The 16,300-nt window shown below is 45.2% G+C and overlaps 1 protein-coding gene across 1 annotated transcript in view; it reads left to right on the top strand.

Annotated features, from left to right (window-relative positions):
• The window catches only part of LOC124545588 (sialin-like), a 148,529-nt gene that overhangs the window by 112,088 nt on the left and 20,141 nt on the right, over positions 1 to 16,300 (top strand). Inside the window, exons 7-9 of the mRNA XM_047124536.1 lie at positions 1,679 to 1,802; positions 3,764 to 3,897; positions 13,302 to 13,444. Of these exons, the coding sequence (XP_046980492.1) occupies positions 1,679 to 1,802; positions 3,764 to 3,897; positions 13,302 to 13,444 (401 nt within the window). The remainder of the gene's footprint in view (positions 1 to 1,678; positions 1,803 to 3,763; positions 3,898 to 13,301; positions 13,445 to 16,300) is intronic.

The following is a 16,300-nucleotide window of genomic DNA, read 5'->3' as shown; positions in this document are numbered from 1 at the left end:
GTTGTAAATTCCACTAAAAGGAGATCGAGGCTGTCTTTTTCTGAAAGCAGCATCTCTTTAACTTTCTTGAGTGGTAGTTTCGCATCTATTTAGTTCGCGTTATGTAATAGTTAACATCGGAAATTTATTACGAAATACGTCCTTGGCTTAGAAGGTGATAGAGCAGAGTCATGTGGGTGAGATGGTTCCTTTCAAAAGGACGATATCCTTCTCTATCCTTTCGTAATCCGAGTTTGTGCTCTGTCTAAATGGTCTCGCTCTCAAGCGGGACGTTAAACTCTAATTTTCCTTCCTTCCTTTTATATACGCGAGTTACTATACTGCTGGTACCAAAAAAAAAAAAAATGGTTCAAATGGCTCTGAGCACTATGGGACTTAACATCTATGGTCATCAGTCCCCTAGAACTTAGAACTACTTAAACCTAACTAACCTAAGGACAGCACACAACACCCAGCCATCACGAGGTAGAGAAAAATCCCTGACCCCGCCGGGAATCGAACCCGGGAACCCGGGCGTGGGAAGCGAGAACGCTACCGCACGACCACGAGATGCGGGCTACTGCTGGTACCACCCAAGTCTCGGCACTTGCTTGTAAAAAGAAAATCTCTCTGTCTCTCTTTTTCTCCCTGTCTGTCTGCCCCCCCCCCCCCCCCGCCCCACCAACTCTCTCACCCTGGCCGTGATCTGCGTTCCAGAAAGTCATTAAATACTGGAGCACAGAAATCAGGTCTTGACTACTGTAAATGATATGCACCTATATCTACAAAGACAGGTGGCATTGTAAAAATCATTATAAATAAGAAAAAATGCTTGTAAACATTAAATACTGCGTCAGAATTATTGTTAATGAAAATACACATACTCATCATTATGCATATGTGTTTTAATGAAAAATGATATCGAGGTTTTATTCCAAAGAGGTGGACACATACATATGTTTTTCAAGAGCAGGTCAGTTTATAGTGGGGGGTTGTTCGAGAACGAGATTAGCGAGCAATTTTCTACGTTTGGCGTTGGTTGTGCTATGTCCCGGATCAGTCAAGTTTTTTTTTATATACAAATCTTGGAATCTTCGTTATGTTAAAGAAAGTAATTTCATTATCATGATTAAGACCAGTCGTTCACAACTGACCTCAATCGACAAACTTCTTTAATTCATACTTCACTCTACTACAGTCGTAAAATAGGTTGAGCAGCTCCTCTATCCAGGATTGCCTATTTTATTTGACGTAGATCCGAAGACAGGACGGATTTCTATATTCTGCTCACCACGTGATGATTGAGTATCTCCGTGATTCCCTTCAGACTAAAACTTAATATCTAGTTCACTACAGTCATTCTTTCTGAACGCCTTTTTCATATTTATCCTAGAATACCGCCACAAGAAACTAAGTTCTTAATCTTCCAGTCGGATTCACGATTTAGATCAGTGTGGAAGGAAATTCGGTGGAAAAATTCAGTTTTGGTGTCTGTAACAAACGTGAACAGTGTTCTACTAGTGAAATGAGGCATAAAACTGCTAGGTTGCTTAACATAAAATTAAAAAGTCACCGTATTCACTTCCGTGTCCTGTTTCAGAAATAGCTAATGTTTTTTGAAGGACTGGTCGGTTGGCTGAGCCACTCTGGACAGTACTGTAAAATGTTGTCTAATGCTTTTTTTTTTTTCTTTTTACAGAAAGTCGTGCACCCTTGGGGGAAATTCCTGACGTCGATGCCTGTGTGGTCGATCGTGATGGCGCATTTCTGCGAGAACTGGGGTTTCTACACACTGCTGACGCAACTGCCCACGTTCATGAAAGGTATGTGTAACAATGTTGGTACATAGGAGAAGGATCACTGCTCGATCTGACGGCGCACCGGAAGAGTGGAATTTCAAATGACACTATAATCCGGGACTGAATCTGTTGTGCCTAGTATACAAACAAACTGCAGATAAAATTGGTGTGCTCGGGCTACGGAGTATAAGATAAGTGAAAGGACTGGTGGAAGATAGTGCTAAACATCAGTTTGGTAGGGATTAGTCCGGTCAAGCTATCTGACGTGTTTTTGATTGCACCACGTGTTGCTAACAACTAGTTCCACGGGCACTGTTAGAAAATATCGTCTACTACATAAGCTGCCTGGTCTTATTCCATTTATATTCTTGTTTTTGAATGTAGCTAAACGTACAACACGCAGTAACGCAAAATGTGCTTATCTGGATTATCACTTTCTTCCGTCGTATCCTTCAATTTTTAGTTGACTGAACTAATATTTGTTGTAAGAAAAATTGCTAAATTCCTGTTGATGAGACTATAAGGCAGAGAATCACAAATAGGTAATCTATGAACTGTCGGGAAAATGTATACTTACCTCTACTGCTTTTCCAGGAGTAACGTAGACTGGAAGACTGGCAAGCAGATTAAAATTACGTCTTCGAGAAAGGAATAAAATTTTCATCTGATAGGCTTGTGTTTGCATTGTATGTAAGATTTCGCTCATATAGTGATAAGTTAATAAAAAAGTTGCTGTTGCCTACATTATTTAAAGACCAACGCTTTTAACACTACCTCTTTGTAAATTCAGCATCCAAAAATGAGAAACAAAGTATGGAAAGCAGATATCAAATTTGTGATTTCTGAGAGCGCGAGGGATAATTTTAAAGAAACTATGTTATAACAAGCAGTGGCTAAAATTTGGTACAGTTCCATAGAGTACTGATGTTTATTTACTTAAGGTGGTAGCACCGTACATCATCTCCTGTCTGTCTGTTGTATAAATGTATATTAGATGACTTTTGCGTAATAGTTAGTAAATATATATTAAACTGAATCCAAAATTTTGAAAACACAGCCCTCAGTGCCGAACACAATTAATTTGTGATCTAGGTTTCGGTGTCACAACGGACACCTTCTTCGGGCAAAATTGAAACTAAATGTTACAGCATAAAGTACCAAAAAATACGAAAGCTGGGGTCATACCTGACAGCGTCAGATAGTCAAAAATAAAGTACAATGCAACATAGGTGCAAGCCACTAGGGGCTGCCATGTGTCCTCTGCTACACTCAACACAAAACTGTGTTCGCGACTTAGTGCTGTGTTTTTTCAAAATTTTGTGTTATACAACAGTCGCTGATTGACAGTCATGTTAAAAAACCTTAAACTGAATCGTCTCTAAGCACTTGGTGAGCTCTAATTTCTTCGTTGATACTTTTCGAATTGCACTTTTAGCCTGAGTAGGCAGTGTCCAAAATATTTTCTGTAAACAGTGCTGCACAGCCTCAGTGTATTTAAAGAAAAGCATCAGAAACTAGGAAAACCTGCTGTACTGTCTATTTATTTATCGACAGGCAGTGTCGGTCAAGTGACCATCCAAGCCATATTGATTTTTATGTAAGTGTACAAGGATGTTGCGTCTTATTAGAGCTAATGTTCTCTATACACTAGCATGCCATTCGTAAATTTTGTAAATGCGTTGACTCTGTGCACCACTGATCACAGATAATATTATTAACACTGCCTGACCAGGCTAAAAGTGCGATCCTATCATGCAAACGGTAGAAATTAAATTTCTCTAAATGCGTAAGGAGCACGAAGTTCAAGAACGTCTCTACATGGGCCTGACACCTACGTTAGTAAGTCTTTAGTTATCGCTTTAAAATTAATAAAAAATATTTACAGCTTTATCAATAAAAATTTTTACGACAGTAGTTGGCGTGACCAGTGGACTGTAGTCTGCAGCGAAACACTCTCAGCCAGTGGTTCCGTTTGTCTGCTGCAGACGCGATGCACTTCAACCTGAAGGAGGCGGGCTTCATGTCGGCGCTGCCGTACCTGGTGATGGCCATCATCCTGCAGTTCTCGGGACACCTCGCCGACTGGCTAATGCGCCGCCAGATCCTCTCCACCACCATGGTACGTAGGTGACGCTCCGCTCTCAGCTCAGCGCATAGTCTCGGATGTGGAGTCCTCGACAGGGCTAGATGCGACTTCAGGGGTGCCCCAGGGAACTTTGCTGGGACCCTTGTTCCTCATCTTTTACATTAAGGAGCCAGCGGACAATAGTAACAGTAACTTCGAACGTTTTGCAGATAATGAAAAGCTACTCAAATGTAAAAGCAGGTCTTGATAAGGTGCTTTAAATTTTCAATGAAGTAAGACTGTACGCCTCGCAAAAGGAAAACAAAGGCGCATTGTATTCTGTCTAAAATATCAATAAGGCACATTTTAAATGTCATTTCGTATAAACAGCGTGAGCGCAGCAATCTCCAGTGACATGAAATGGAATAATCACATATGCTCAGTCACAGGAAAAACAGGACCGTCGAACACAAGCACAAAACCATAGGGCTATATCTCAGACGTCAGTCAGTCGTAGAGTTGTGAAACACGTTCTATACCCGCGTGATATATCCGCTGATCGAAAATGTCCTCTGTAGGAATCAACAGAGATTCCGAACAGAATGACCACGTGATAGGCAGCTCGTTCCGTTGGCCCCCAAGACCCAGAAAGCAAAGAAAAATCACGTCCAGGCTGGCGCCCTGTTGCTCGACATTCGGAAGGTGATCCACACAGTTCCGCGCTGCCGCCTAATGAACAAAATATGAGAGTATGGAAAATCATATTGAGATGGATGTCTCTGATGATTGGTGAAGGAGCAACAGGGATGGAAGTGTCCACCATCAAGGGGGCGGTTGTAGTCTTGCACCCTGGGGGCCAGCCGTTAATGGCGGAACGGATGGGGCTGGAACACTAGTTGTAGCGGTACCATAGGATGATGTCATGTCCACGGGATGGAGCCTTGCAAATTTCCTCTTAGCCTCAGTGTAGGTCAGCCGGTCCAGGGCCATGTATTCCACGATTTTTCTTTATTTCTGTAAAATCCTGCAGCTTTGCAGGTAAGGGGAATCGTGCTCTCTGCAGTTTACAGAGAGGCGGGGCATAAAGAGTATTTTTATGTGATGAATGTCCACAATCTCGGCAGGTGGCACTGGACGTACAGCAGGAAGACATATGCCCGAACTCCCAGCACTTAAGAACCACACTGGGGCAGGAGTATATGGCTTGACAGCACAGAGCAAGATCATCATCTTGACCTTCTCAGGTAAAGTGTCACCCTCGAAGCCCAAGATGAAAGCACCGGTTGGAACCTGATTATTCTCAGACCCCGATGGATGTGCCAGAGGAAGTGAACACCTCGTTGCTATAAACTGGCGCGCTGCTCGTCGTCATACTGCAAAAGAAGGTCCTTGAAGAATATAATACCCTGGACCATATTTAAGCTCTTATGGGGCGTGATGGTAACAGGAACATCCGCCAGCTTGTCACAGGCGAGTAATTCCCGTGACTGGGCAGAGGATGCCGTTTTCATTGAGGCCGAACCTGATCGCATTTCGACAATTCCTCCACCTCCCCAAATTTGTCTAAATTCTCGACAAAAAACTGAGGCTTCATCGACATAAACGATTCTCCGTCAGCTCTCTTACTTACAAGATACGGGGGCGAATAAGATTCGCTGCCATCCTTAGCCTGGCGTTCCTCCCATGGTATGGCTAGGGAGGGGAACGATTTGAGGTCATATTTCTGTTCATTAAATCCAACACTTTAATGCTTAGATACTGTTGATGTTTGACCACCAGCAAGAGATGGAGTATGCTTCATTGCGTTTCATCTGCCCTGATGCCACCCACTCCGACCAGGGGACCTCTCCACGGGCGCCACCCAGCCACTGCGAAGGTAACCTGGCAGGATGGCCATTGCCAGGAATCCAGATGCCCCAGGGTGATGATCATCTACTCATTGGCATACGTGGGGAGTTAACGGCGTAGGCATCAGCAGAGCGATTCCTGTGTAGTCAGGGGGCTGCAACCAACAGGGTACATTGCAGCCCCACCACAACGGAGTGGCTACCGTGCTGGATATCAGGTGCAAACAAAGAAACAAGTCCGTTATCGTCGTCAGCGCAGAAAAGGATATTTCACAGTGAAATGAGGAAAACGCACCAAGGAGGGTTACCTCGCCCAAGAGATGGAGAATGAGCGGAAGTGCAGATCCACGTCGACGAAGGATGCGAGATGGCTCAGCGTATGATGGACATGATGCACCGTGTAAGGCGCCCTTCCCCAATTGGCTCGCTCTTCGGGAAAATTTAGGAGAATGGAGGTCAAACCCGACAGGGGACCATCAAATAAAGGCCGAAACGTGTTAGTCTCCTTTTAGTTGCCTCTTACGACAGGTAGGAATACCTCGGGTCTGTTCTAACCCCCAGACCCACAGGGGGTTCTTACAGGCTGTGCACTGTATTATTTTATTATTCATTTCGAGATTCAAATCTGTCGTCAAACTGAGGAGACTTGATCTCACAATTTGCAGCACTTTGCTATACTGGTGGAAATTATCAAGGAACAAATTCCACACACTGCTAAGATAAAAGAATTTCGTATTTTGTACATGTAATGAGACAACAATATTTCATAAAGGACAGGCAGTTGCATTCGTACTCTCTTCCTTTTCTTGATTTTGAAATGTTTTTATTGTTGCTAAAAACATTTCATTTGTAGCTTTAAGATTGTTCATATCAACGAAAAGCCTACAACAACTTGCTCCTGGACTTAAATAATAGCTCAAAAGAAAGAAGTGACGGGCTAGATGAATATGAAAGACATGGCCGATCTACACACTATACAGATATCAGTCAAGCTGGTGTGGAGGAGACCCCTTCAAGCTGTGCAATCGCCGCACTTTACTGCCGTGTGGGTTGCCTACCAGACACGGTAGCAGGTGCGCGACGTCATTCCCGTTGAGATCGTGTCGTTCAAAATAACGGCTCCCGCGCCTTATCTAAGTGATTCTCAGCCACTCTTCGATTACGTGGTATATGCAATTTTTTTAATGTTATAATATGCCGAATGCGTATGTAAAATCATTTTGTTCTGCGGCATCAGAATAGCGATCTAGGAAAACAAATACATTGCTTCTATTCATCACATCTCACAGGTGGAGTCAGCTGGTCATAAATTCTACAAATGTCAACTCTACGTAATGATGATAATATCGTAATTTGCTGCATAGTATTACACACGAGTTCGGAATATATTCTGTTGTGCAAAGAATTAAATATTCATCTGAAAACAAAAGTGATGTAAAAATTGTTAACAATGCTAAAAGGAATTTATATCATTCAATATTAATGATAATTTTGTTGTTTCAAGAAGATGAAATTAATAGAACCGTAAGCATTAACACTGATAGATAATTAATCATTTTGGTGAGATACGTGAAGATGCCACAAAGAGACAAGATGACAAAATAAATTCTTCAAGAACACGAGTATGTTCTGATCTGTGTAATAACCATCAATCTATCCTTCAACAGTCATGTCATATGAACTCTTCATAAATCCAGATTTTAAGCACGACCGAAGACAATCTAGACAAAGATGAGTGAGTCACTTCTGTGCTAATATGTCTCCTTTGAAACATTTCACAAATTATCCTGATTTTAGTAGGCGGTTTTGGACTCAAATTTCTTTGGAAAATTTTAATCGACTCAAATACGGTTTCCCTTCTGAAATTCAGAATATTATGAGAGGAGACAGATCCGTTAGTAACTTGTTAATAATATGGCAATGGTGCGGGAATGGAGAAATAGCCTGACTTCGCTTTGATTAGTTCACTGTTATTTTCTGTTTATCGATCTGGGTAACAGAATGGCCACTCGGAACAGATTCAGCTTCTTCTGTATAACAGGGAACACAGGCTGTTAAAGAACGATTTATCAACAACATTACATTTTGAAGATGGTTGACGGTTGATTGTTTGGTTTGTACATTAAAGGGGCTAAACTACAGGTTTAGCAATCATTTTTACCACAGTCTCGCAGGCAGCTCTCTGATGAAAACCACACCTCAAAAGACTCCTATTACCCGATATCCGGGGAAGAAACAAAATGCGTGAAATTAAATGTGTAACCATATCGAAGTAGAAAATGATAGCATCAAGCCAAAAGTGAAAACACTGAGTAAAAGGGAAAAGCGGTAGAAGGTGTTGAAACAATATAGCAGATGGCCTGCACTGACTATCCACATCTAGCGGGGTCTTATCAGATATTAACACTGGTACGAGTATACTTTCACGCCATTGCGACGGGAACTCTCCATCGCGCCAGATGCGGTTGAGCATGGCAAGGATGCGGTGCTGGTAATCCACTGAATGATGTTTAATCATTTGGTGATGGATGCGGTCTGGCCTAGGGGTTGTGTCGGAACAATGTGTAAGGACACTGAGAAATTCCCTCTCACTATATGGCTCAGGGTGGCGTGTAGTAAAAGGTAGGTGCTGTCATTCCAGCCACTATTTTAGTGTGCGAAAGGTGGGGTGGTAACAACTCAAGACGCAGAGGTTCGAGCATACTGCTCAGAAAAACGTTCTGTGATTGCGTGTGAGTCGGCATATACAGCGTCACGTGTGTAAATTCCAGATATGCCTGCAGGGGTCTAATACCCATAAAGAAGACTGAGCTTGGTCCCAATAGTGGAGACGTATCATTCCCAACACTCTGACTACGTAATTTGATGAGGTAGCGACTTCCTGCGACTACCAATGCACTGTTTCCACAGGGGCCATAACTGAGGACCTTCCCTTCCACCCGCCGTTTGAGAGTGAGAAAGGCGGGGGGGTGATTCTCCGGCGCAGAGGCTTGAGCATAGTGCTCAACAAAGTGCTTGGCAATCGTGTTTGCGTCGGTATATAACACACCATTTTCGTTAACGCCAGGGACACCTGTTGGGGACTGATATTCGTCGAGACTTGGGAAGGTGACGTATGGCACCCAATGGTTGAGATGTACCTCTCCCAACACTCCTGTTACCGTCTTTTTTAAGCTGTTAATTGCCTCAGCAATTTCCAGCGTCCACTAAGGTACTGTATTTCGCTGGGGGGCATCCTAAAAAACATGGAATCACATTTTCCGCGGCAGAAACGATCGTTCTAGTGACACACTCAACCACGACATCGATGGTACCATGTGGGAGAGTTTCAACGGTGACAGGAGAGGTGAAAGCTTCCCAGTCCGCCTTGTTTAAAGCCCATCTGGGTAGACATCTGGGGGAATAGCACCAGGGGAGTGATAGGAAGATGGAAAACTGCTCAATACCACAGAAGTCATCGTGGACTCTCCAGTGGACAGATGGGAGAAGTCCTGGGATGCAAATTGATAAATCAATGGCCGAGCCAGTTCTATGAGCCACACTAAAATATATGGGGTCCCCAGTATTTAAGAGACAGAGCTCGAGTTGCGACAGTAAATTTTCGATGTCTCTACCTCGGGCAGTACACACGGTCCCTCCCCACAAGGGGTTATGGGCGTTACAATCTCCCAAAAGTAGGAAAGATTTAGGGAGTTGATGAATCAGTGCAGCCAATGCGTTCAGGAATACTGCGCCATCTGGAGGAAGATATACGTTGTAGAAAGTTGTTTCCTGCATCATACTTATGCCGACAGCCACAGCTTCAAGAGGGGTTTGAAGGGGCACAGTTTCACTAAATACTGAGTTCAGGGCATAAATGCAAACTCCACCTGACACTTTGTTATAGTCGTTACAGTCCTTGTAAATATCCCCTATAGCTTCTTAGGGCAGGGGTCCGTATTGCCGGGAACCAGGTTTACAGGAGGGCACTGAAGAAAGCAGGCATACAGCATAACAGTTGCCGTAGCTCAGTAAGGCGGTGGAAGAAACCACCACAATTCCACTGGAGGATGACGTGACCGAGAGGCTGGGAAGGCATGAACCCTCTAAGAGGCAGTTTACGCCTCAGATGACATAGTACGCTTCATGGCATATCATCCACTCTGATGCCACCCTCTCCGACCAGGGAACCTCCCCACAGGCGCCACCCAGCCACAGCAAAGGTCACCTGGGAGGATGGCCATTGCCGGGAGTCGTCCTAGGGTGACGGGCAACTACTCCTCGGCATCCGTGGTGAGTTAATGGTGCAGGCATCAGCAGAGCGATCCCTGTGTAGTCAGGGGGCTACAACTGACTGGATACATGGCGGCCCCACCACACCGCACTGGCTATCGTGAAGGATTTGAGGTGCAAAGAAGTCCATGGTCATCGTTGGCGCAGAAGACGACACTGCATTGTGGATGGAGGAAAACGCACCCAGGAAGGTGTCCTCGCCCAAGAGATGGAGAATGAGCAGAACTGCAAGGAATACTCAAGGTGTCAGTGCATGACGGACATGATGCACCATGTAAGGCGCCCTTCTCCAATGGGCTCGCTCTTCGCGAAAATTTGGAAAAATGGAGGTCAAACCCTAGAGGGGAGTATCACGTAAAGGTCGAAACGTGAGACTCCTTTTTGGCGCCTCGTACGACAGGCATGAATACCTTGGGCCTATTCTTCTAACCCCCGGACCCGCAGGGGAACATAAGTTTGAAATATGGGTCAAATATGCCTATAACCTTTCTCTGTGATAGTGAAAATGCATGATGCACTCTGACATCACCCTCGGCTCGGCGGCGCTTCAAACAGCAAGGTGTCTTCACACGCGAGAAAAAAGCAACAGCTCAGAAGTTCATGTGACATGTATGGTGGATTATTGATGTCACATTCGCACCAAATTTCTGCAAAATTCGGCCCATCGCCGGAGTGGACGTGTAACTCAATGGGAAGATCATCACACACTCTCTTACGCACATTTCACCCTTTCTTGACGCCTCTGCGTTAGAGATCAGAATCGCGACATCCAGAGTTGAAATGAAGCGTTTTCCTTATGTGCAGCCGAGGGGAAACGTTTCAGAAGTACCGCCGCTCACAATCGACACGAAAAGCTGCCTGCCGGCCAGAGTGGCCGAGCGGTTCTAGGCGCCATTTTTTGAAAAGCTCCCAGGAGGTGGCATAAAGAACGTCAAAGAAACCATCCCTTCTCCTTGGCCGTTGATACATATTTCGCTCTCAAAATCGACCGTTCGCAGTGCAATGACCAACAGGACAACGTTCGCCCGTGCTGACCCCTCCCCCCTCTCTTCGGACGATTCAGCCCTGCTCCAAGGACATCGTGAAGGCTGAAAACATGCAGTTAACATGACATCAACATTAAGTTTGAAGGAATAAATATATCTTTAAGCTTAATTACACATCTCATGATGGCAGTAGCTAAAACTATATTATAAATAAAGACATGTATTAAAAAATCGAGACGTTTTTATTCTCACTACACAGACGTGACGAAAGTCATCGGATATCTCTCAGTATCGTGTCGGAACTCCCTTTTGCCCGGAGTAGTGCAGCAACGTGACGTGCATGGATTCAACACATCCCCTGCAGAAATATTGAGCCTTGCTGCCTCTATAGCCCTCTATAATTGGGAAATTGCTGCCGTTGGAGGACTTTGTGCACGAACTGACTCTCGATTATGTCCCATAAATGTTCTATGGGATACACTATTGACGATCTAGGTGGCCAAATCATTCGTTCGCGTTGTCCAGAATGTCACCATAAAAATTCCATCGTTGTTTAGCAACATGAAGTTTGTGAATGGCTGCAAATCGAAGTAGCCGAACATCCAGACAACCCAGTCCATTCTATATAAACACATCCCACACCATCATGGAGCCAGCACAAGCTTGTACATCGCCCTGTTCACAACTTAGGTCCATGGCTTCGTGGGGTCTGCGCCACGATCGAACCCTACCATCCGCTCTTAACAACTGAAATCGGGATTCACCTGACCAGGCCACGGTTTTCCAGTCGTCTAGGGTCCAACTGATATTATCATAAGCCCAGGAGAGGCGCTGCAAGTGATATCGTGCTGTTAGGAAAGGCATTCGCGTCGGTCGTCGCCTGCCATAGCCCACTAACACTAAATATCTCCTCACTATCCTAAGGGATACGTTCGTCATACGTACTGTATTGTTTTTTTTCGGTTATTTCTCGCAGCATTGTTAGTCTGCTAGCACTGACAACTCTTCGGAGACGCTGCTGCTCTCGGCCGTTAAGTGAAGGTCATTCGCCACTGCGTTGTCCGTGGAGGGCCGTGACGCCTAAAGTGTGGTATTCTCGGCACCCTTTGAAACTATGGATCTCTGAATATTGAAGTTCTTAACGATTTCCTAAATGGAATGTGCCTTGCATCTAGCTGTAGCTGCCACTCCGCGTTCAAAGTCTGTTAATTCTAGTCTTGCAGCCATAATCATTTCAGAAACTTTTTCACATGAATCACTTCAGTACAAATGACAGATCCATCAACACACTGCCCTTTTAAACCATGTGTACGAGACGCCACCGCTATGTGTATCTGTGCATATCGATATCCCATGAATTTTGTCGCCTCAGTGTAGATTAAGCGATCCAAACGGTTTTGATCACGATATATTCACAATGATGGTCGATTCATAGAGGCATTTATTTTATTTGTTTACAGCATGATTTTAGATGGGCCCAGTTTCTGGGCACCGTTTTCTTTTATTGAAGAGATCTACACTATATTAATGCTAAAATGGGAGCGTTCTCAGCCGAAAATTCTATGTAAAATTTGACAGGGATTCCAACGGGCCCTGGAGCCTTGTTTAAGTACATCTATTATAGTTGTTTGTCAATCAGGCATCATATTAGTGGTGTGAGAATTAAACTCGAGTAGTATTTCTGTATATTCGTCACTAAACGAACAATTTTGGTAAACATTTTTGGACAGTGATCAATGGAGTATTATATTTTAACTAAATTTCAGTCTTGATCACAACACTTATGTCTCAATAACATAGGTGACCGGTTTCGGTTATATTTATATAACCATCTTCAGACCCATGGCTTCCTTGGAGGATGGTAATCGGAGCTCTCCTCAGCTGCTACGAACTCAACTGATCAGTTGACTTCGTAGGAGCTGAGGAGAGCTCCGCCTACCACCATCCAAGGAAGCCAGGGTCTGAAGATGGTTATATAAATATAACCGAAACCGGTCACCTATGTTATTGAGACATAAGTGTTGTGATCAAGACTGAAATTTAGTTAAAATATACTAAACGAACACTTGAAAGAGAAATTCGGGTTTGCTGCTTTTGCTTTGCTGTCCTCAGTTTCTGTGCCCGTCTCGTCCGCAAGTGCCTAAGACACTGACTTTGGTGACGCTGATAGCCGTTACGTACGACGAGACAGCGAAACGCGTTTCGTCCAGCATCTCTCTATCTGTATCAGTGCTCTGTTTTGACGTAATGTGCAGCAGTCGCTGAGCTATGGGACGGTTTCCAGCAATCGGCTTCATGTTATAGCGAGTGTTTGTCCAGCTGGCTAAGCTGCTGCCTGCCGCTGTGTCCGCAGGTGCGCAAGGTGTTCAACTGCGGCGCGTTCGTGGCGCAGACCGTGTTCATGCTGGCCGCCACCAACGTGCTCACCCCGGTGGGCTCCACCGTCTTCCTCACGCTCGCCGTCGGGCTCGGAGCCTTCGCGTGGTCCGGCTTCAGGTGGGTCTCTGTCACACACACACACACACACACACACACACACATACAACTACACTTGAGGTAGTTGACAGACGGGAGTACATTAGGAATCAACTTAATATTAAACTTATTTGTGACTTTTTCTACGTATGGTTGGAGTACTTGTTTAATTTCCTAATTTCCCAAATAGTTAAAAAGTTTTAAAAAGTCCTAGAAAATTGTTTACTTGTAACATTGTCCCTTCGATTGTGGCTTAGCTCTGTCTTCATCAAAAAGCAGCAGGGAAGTTTTGAGAGAAAATACGTCATTTTTACTATGTCAGAAACTGGTATACTGACGAGCCGAAACATTATGAGCTCCTGCTCAACAGCGAGTTGGTCTATCTTTGGCACGCAGTTCAGCACCGATCCTGCGTACCATGGATCCTACAATTTGTGTACGCGGTGATAGCGCCCGATTGCGACGCAGATGGGTTTCACAGGAATTACATCAGGCGAATACGGTCACCAAGACATCACCGTGATTCCACTGTCGTGCTCTTCAAACCACTGTAGGACGATTCTGGCTTCAAGACATAGACAATTATACGGCTGAAAGGTGACATCTTCGTCGGGGAAAAATCAAGCACGAAGAAAAACAGGTGGTTCGCAGCTGTCAGCATGTCTTCCATTAGTACCACACGGCCCATGATAGCACAGGAGAATGTTTTCCATGGCATATTACAGTTACTAGTCTGGAACACCGCGACCGCTACGGTCACCGGTTCGAATCCTGCCACGGGCATGGATGTGTGTGACGTCCTTAGGTTAGTTAGGTTTAAGTAGTTCTAACTTCTAGAGGACTGATGACTGCACCAGTTAAGTCCCATAGTGCTCAGAGCCATTTTTGAAAAATTACCACAGGCCAGTGCTTACTACACCCTGGACATTTCGAACCGTCGTTCACCTCGATGACGTCATTTGGGGAGACGACAATAGAAACAGATTAGCAGGAAGCATCATTCAACCGAAGAGGCAACACTTTTCCAATGATCCACGGTCGAATCCTCGCAGTCCCTTGCCCAATGCAGTTGTAATTGTCGAAATCGATGTGCCGGCCGGTGTGGCCGAGCAGAACAACCACCTCTGGCCGTAATAACGGCCTTGATACGCCTGGGCACTGAGTCAAACAGAGCTTGTGTACAGGTACAGCTGCCCATGTAGCTTCAACACGATACCACAGTTCATCAAGAGTAGTGACTGGCGTATTGTGACGAGCCAGTTGCTCGGCCACCATTGCTCAGACGTTTTCAATTGGTGAGAGATCTGGAGAATGTGCTGGCCAGGGCAGCAGTCGAACATTTTCTGTATCCAGAAAGGCTCGACCGGGACCTGCAACATGCGGTCGTGCATTATCCTGCGGAAATGTAGTGTTTCGCAGGGATAGAATGAAGGGTAGAGCCACAGGTCGTAACGCTTCTGTAATGTAACGTTCACTGTTCAATGTGCCGTCAATGCGAACAAGAGGCGACCGGGACGTGTAACCAATGGCACCCCATACCATCACGCCGGGTGATACGCCAGTATGGCGATGACGAATACATGCGTCCAATGTGCGTTCACCGCAATGTCGCCAATTACGGATGCGACCATCATGATGCTGTAAACAGAACCTGGATTCATCCGAAAAAATGACGTTTTGCCATTCGTGCACCCAGGTTCGTCGTTGCGTACACCATCGCAGGCGCTCCTGTCTGTGATGCAGCGTCAAGGGTAACCCCAGCCATGCTGCTGCAAGCGTTGTCGAACTGTTCCTGCAGATGGTTGTTGTCTTGCAAACGTCCCCATTTGTTGACTCAGGGATCGAGACTTGGCTGCACGATCCGTTACAGCCGTGCGGATAAGATGTCTGTCTTCTCGACTGCTAGTGATACGAGGCCGTTGGGATCCAGCACGGCGTTCCGTATTACCCTCCTGAACCCATCGATTCCATATTCTGCTAACAGTCGTTGGATCTCGACCAACGCGAGCAGCATTGTCGCGATACGATAAACCGCAATCGCGATAGGCTACAATTCGACCTTTATCAAAGTCGGAAACGTGACGGTACGCATTTCTCCTCCTTACACGAGGCATCACAACAACGTTTCACCAGGCAACGCCGGTCAACTGCTGTTTGTGTATGAGAAACCAGTTGGAAACTTTCCTCATGTCAGCACGTTGTAGGTGTCGCCACCGGCGGCAACCTTGTGTGAATGCTCTGGAAAGCTAATCATTTGCATATCACAGCATCTTCTTCCTGTAGGTTATATTTCGGGTCTGTAGCACGTCATCTTCGTGGTGTATCAATTTTAATGGCCAGTAGTGTACTTTACAGAGCACACAAGCCTCCGAATCCCACGTTCGGTGAAGATTCTTGGGGATCTAACCACTTAGCGCCAAGTGGAAGTTTCATTGTCCTTCTACCTCATTCCGTAGATGCCCACGACAGTACCACGTAAACATTCGACCATCTATGCCGTCTTCGAGATACTAGATCATGGGCGCTGTGTAATAATAATCTGCCTTTGTCAAAGCCGCTTATTTCAATGGATTTCCCCACGTGCGGCCCGTATCTTCACTAGTGTCTGTTCCGCCTACATACTTTTGTTACCGCGTCACCTGCCCGCAACGTCATCATGAGCCATCCAACGTCGCAGTGGGCAGTGGTCATAATGTTTTGGCTTATCGGTGTACAGCGGAATGTTATGATTCTGTTGCAGGATGATGAGAGAAGGGAGAGAGGTGAAACGCGGCGTCGGCTCTTAACCTACTCCTCTACTGTATGAAGGTGCTTTATTACCAACTACAGGGTTCACGTCAGTACAGACGCATCTTCCAGTTTATAATTGATATACTT

The sequence above is a fragment of the Schistocerca americana genome, chromosome 8 (genome assembly GCF_021461395.2).
Source record: "Schistocerca americana isolate TAMUIC-IGC-003095 chromosome 8, iqSchAmer2.1, whole genome shotgun sequence".
Taxonomy (NCBI): domain Eukaryota; kingdom Metazoa; phylum Arthropoda; class Insecta; order Orthoptera; family Acrididae; genus Schistocerca; species Schistocerca americana.
The sequence above is the reverse complement of the archived record's forward strand: the minus strand, read 5'-3'. Positions and strand labels throughout refer to the sequence as shown.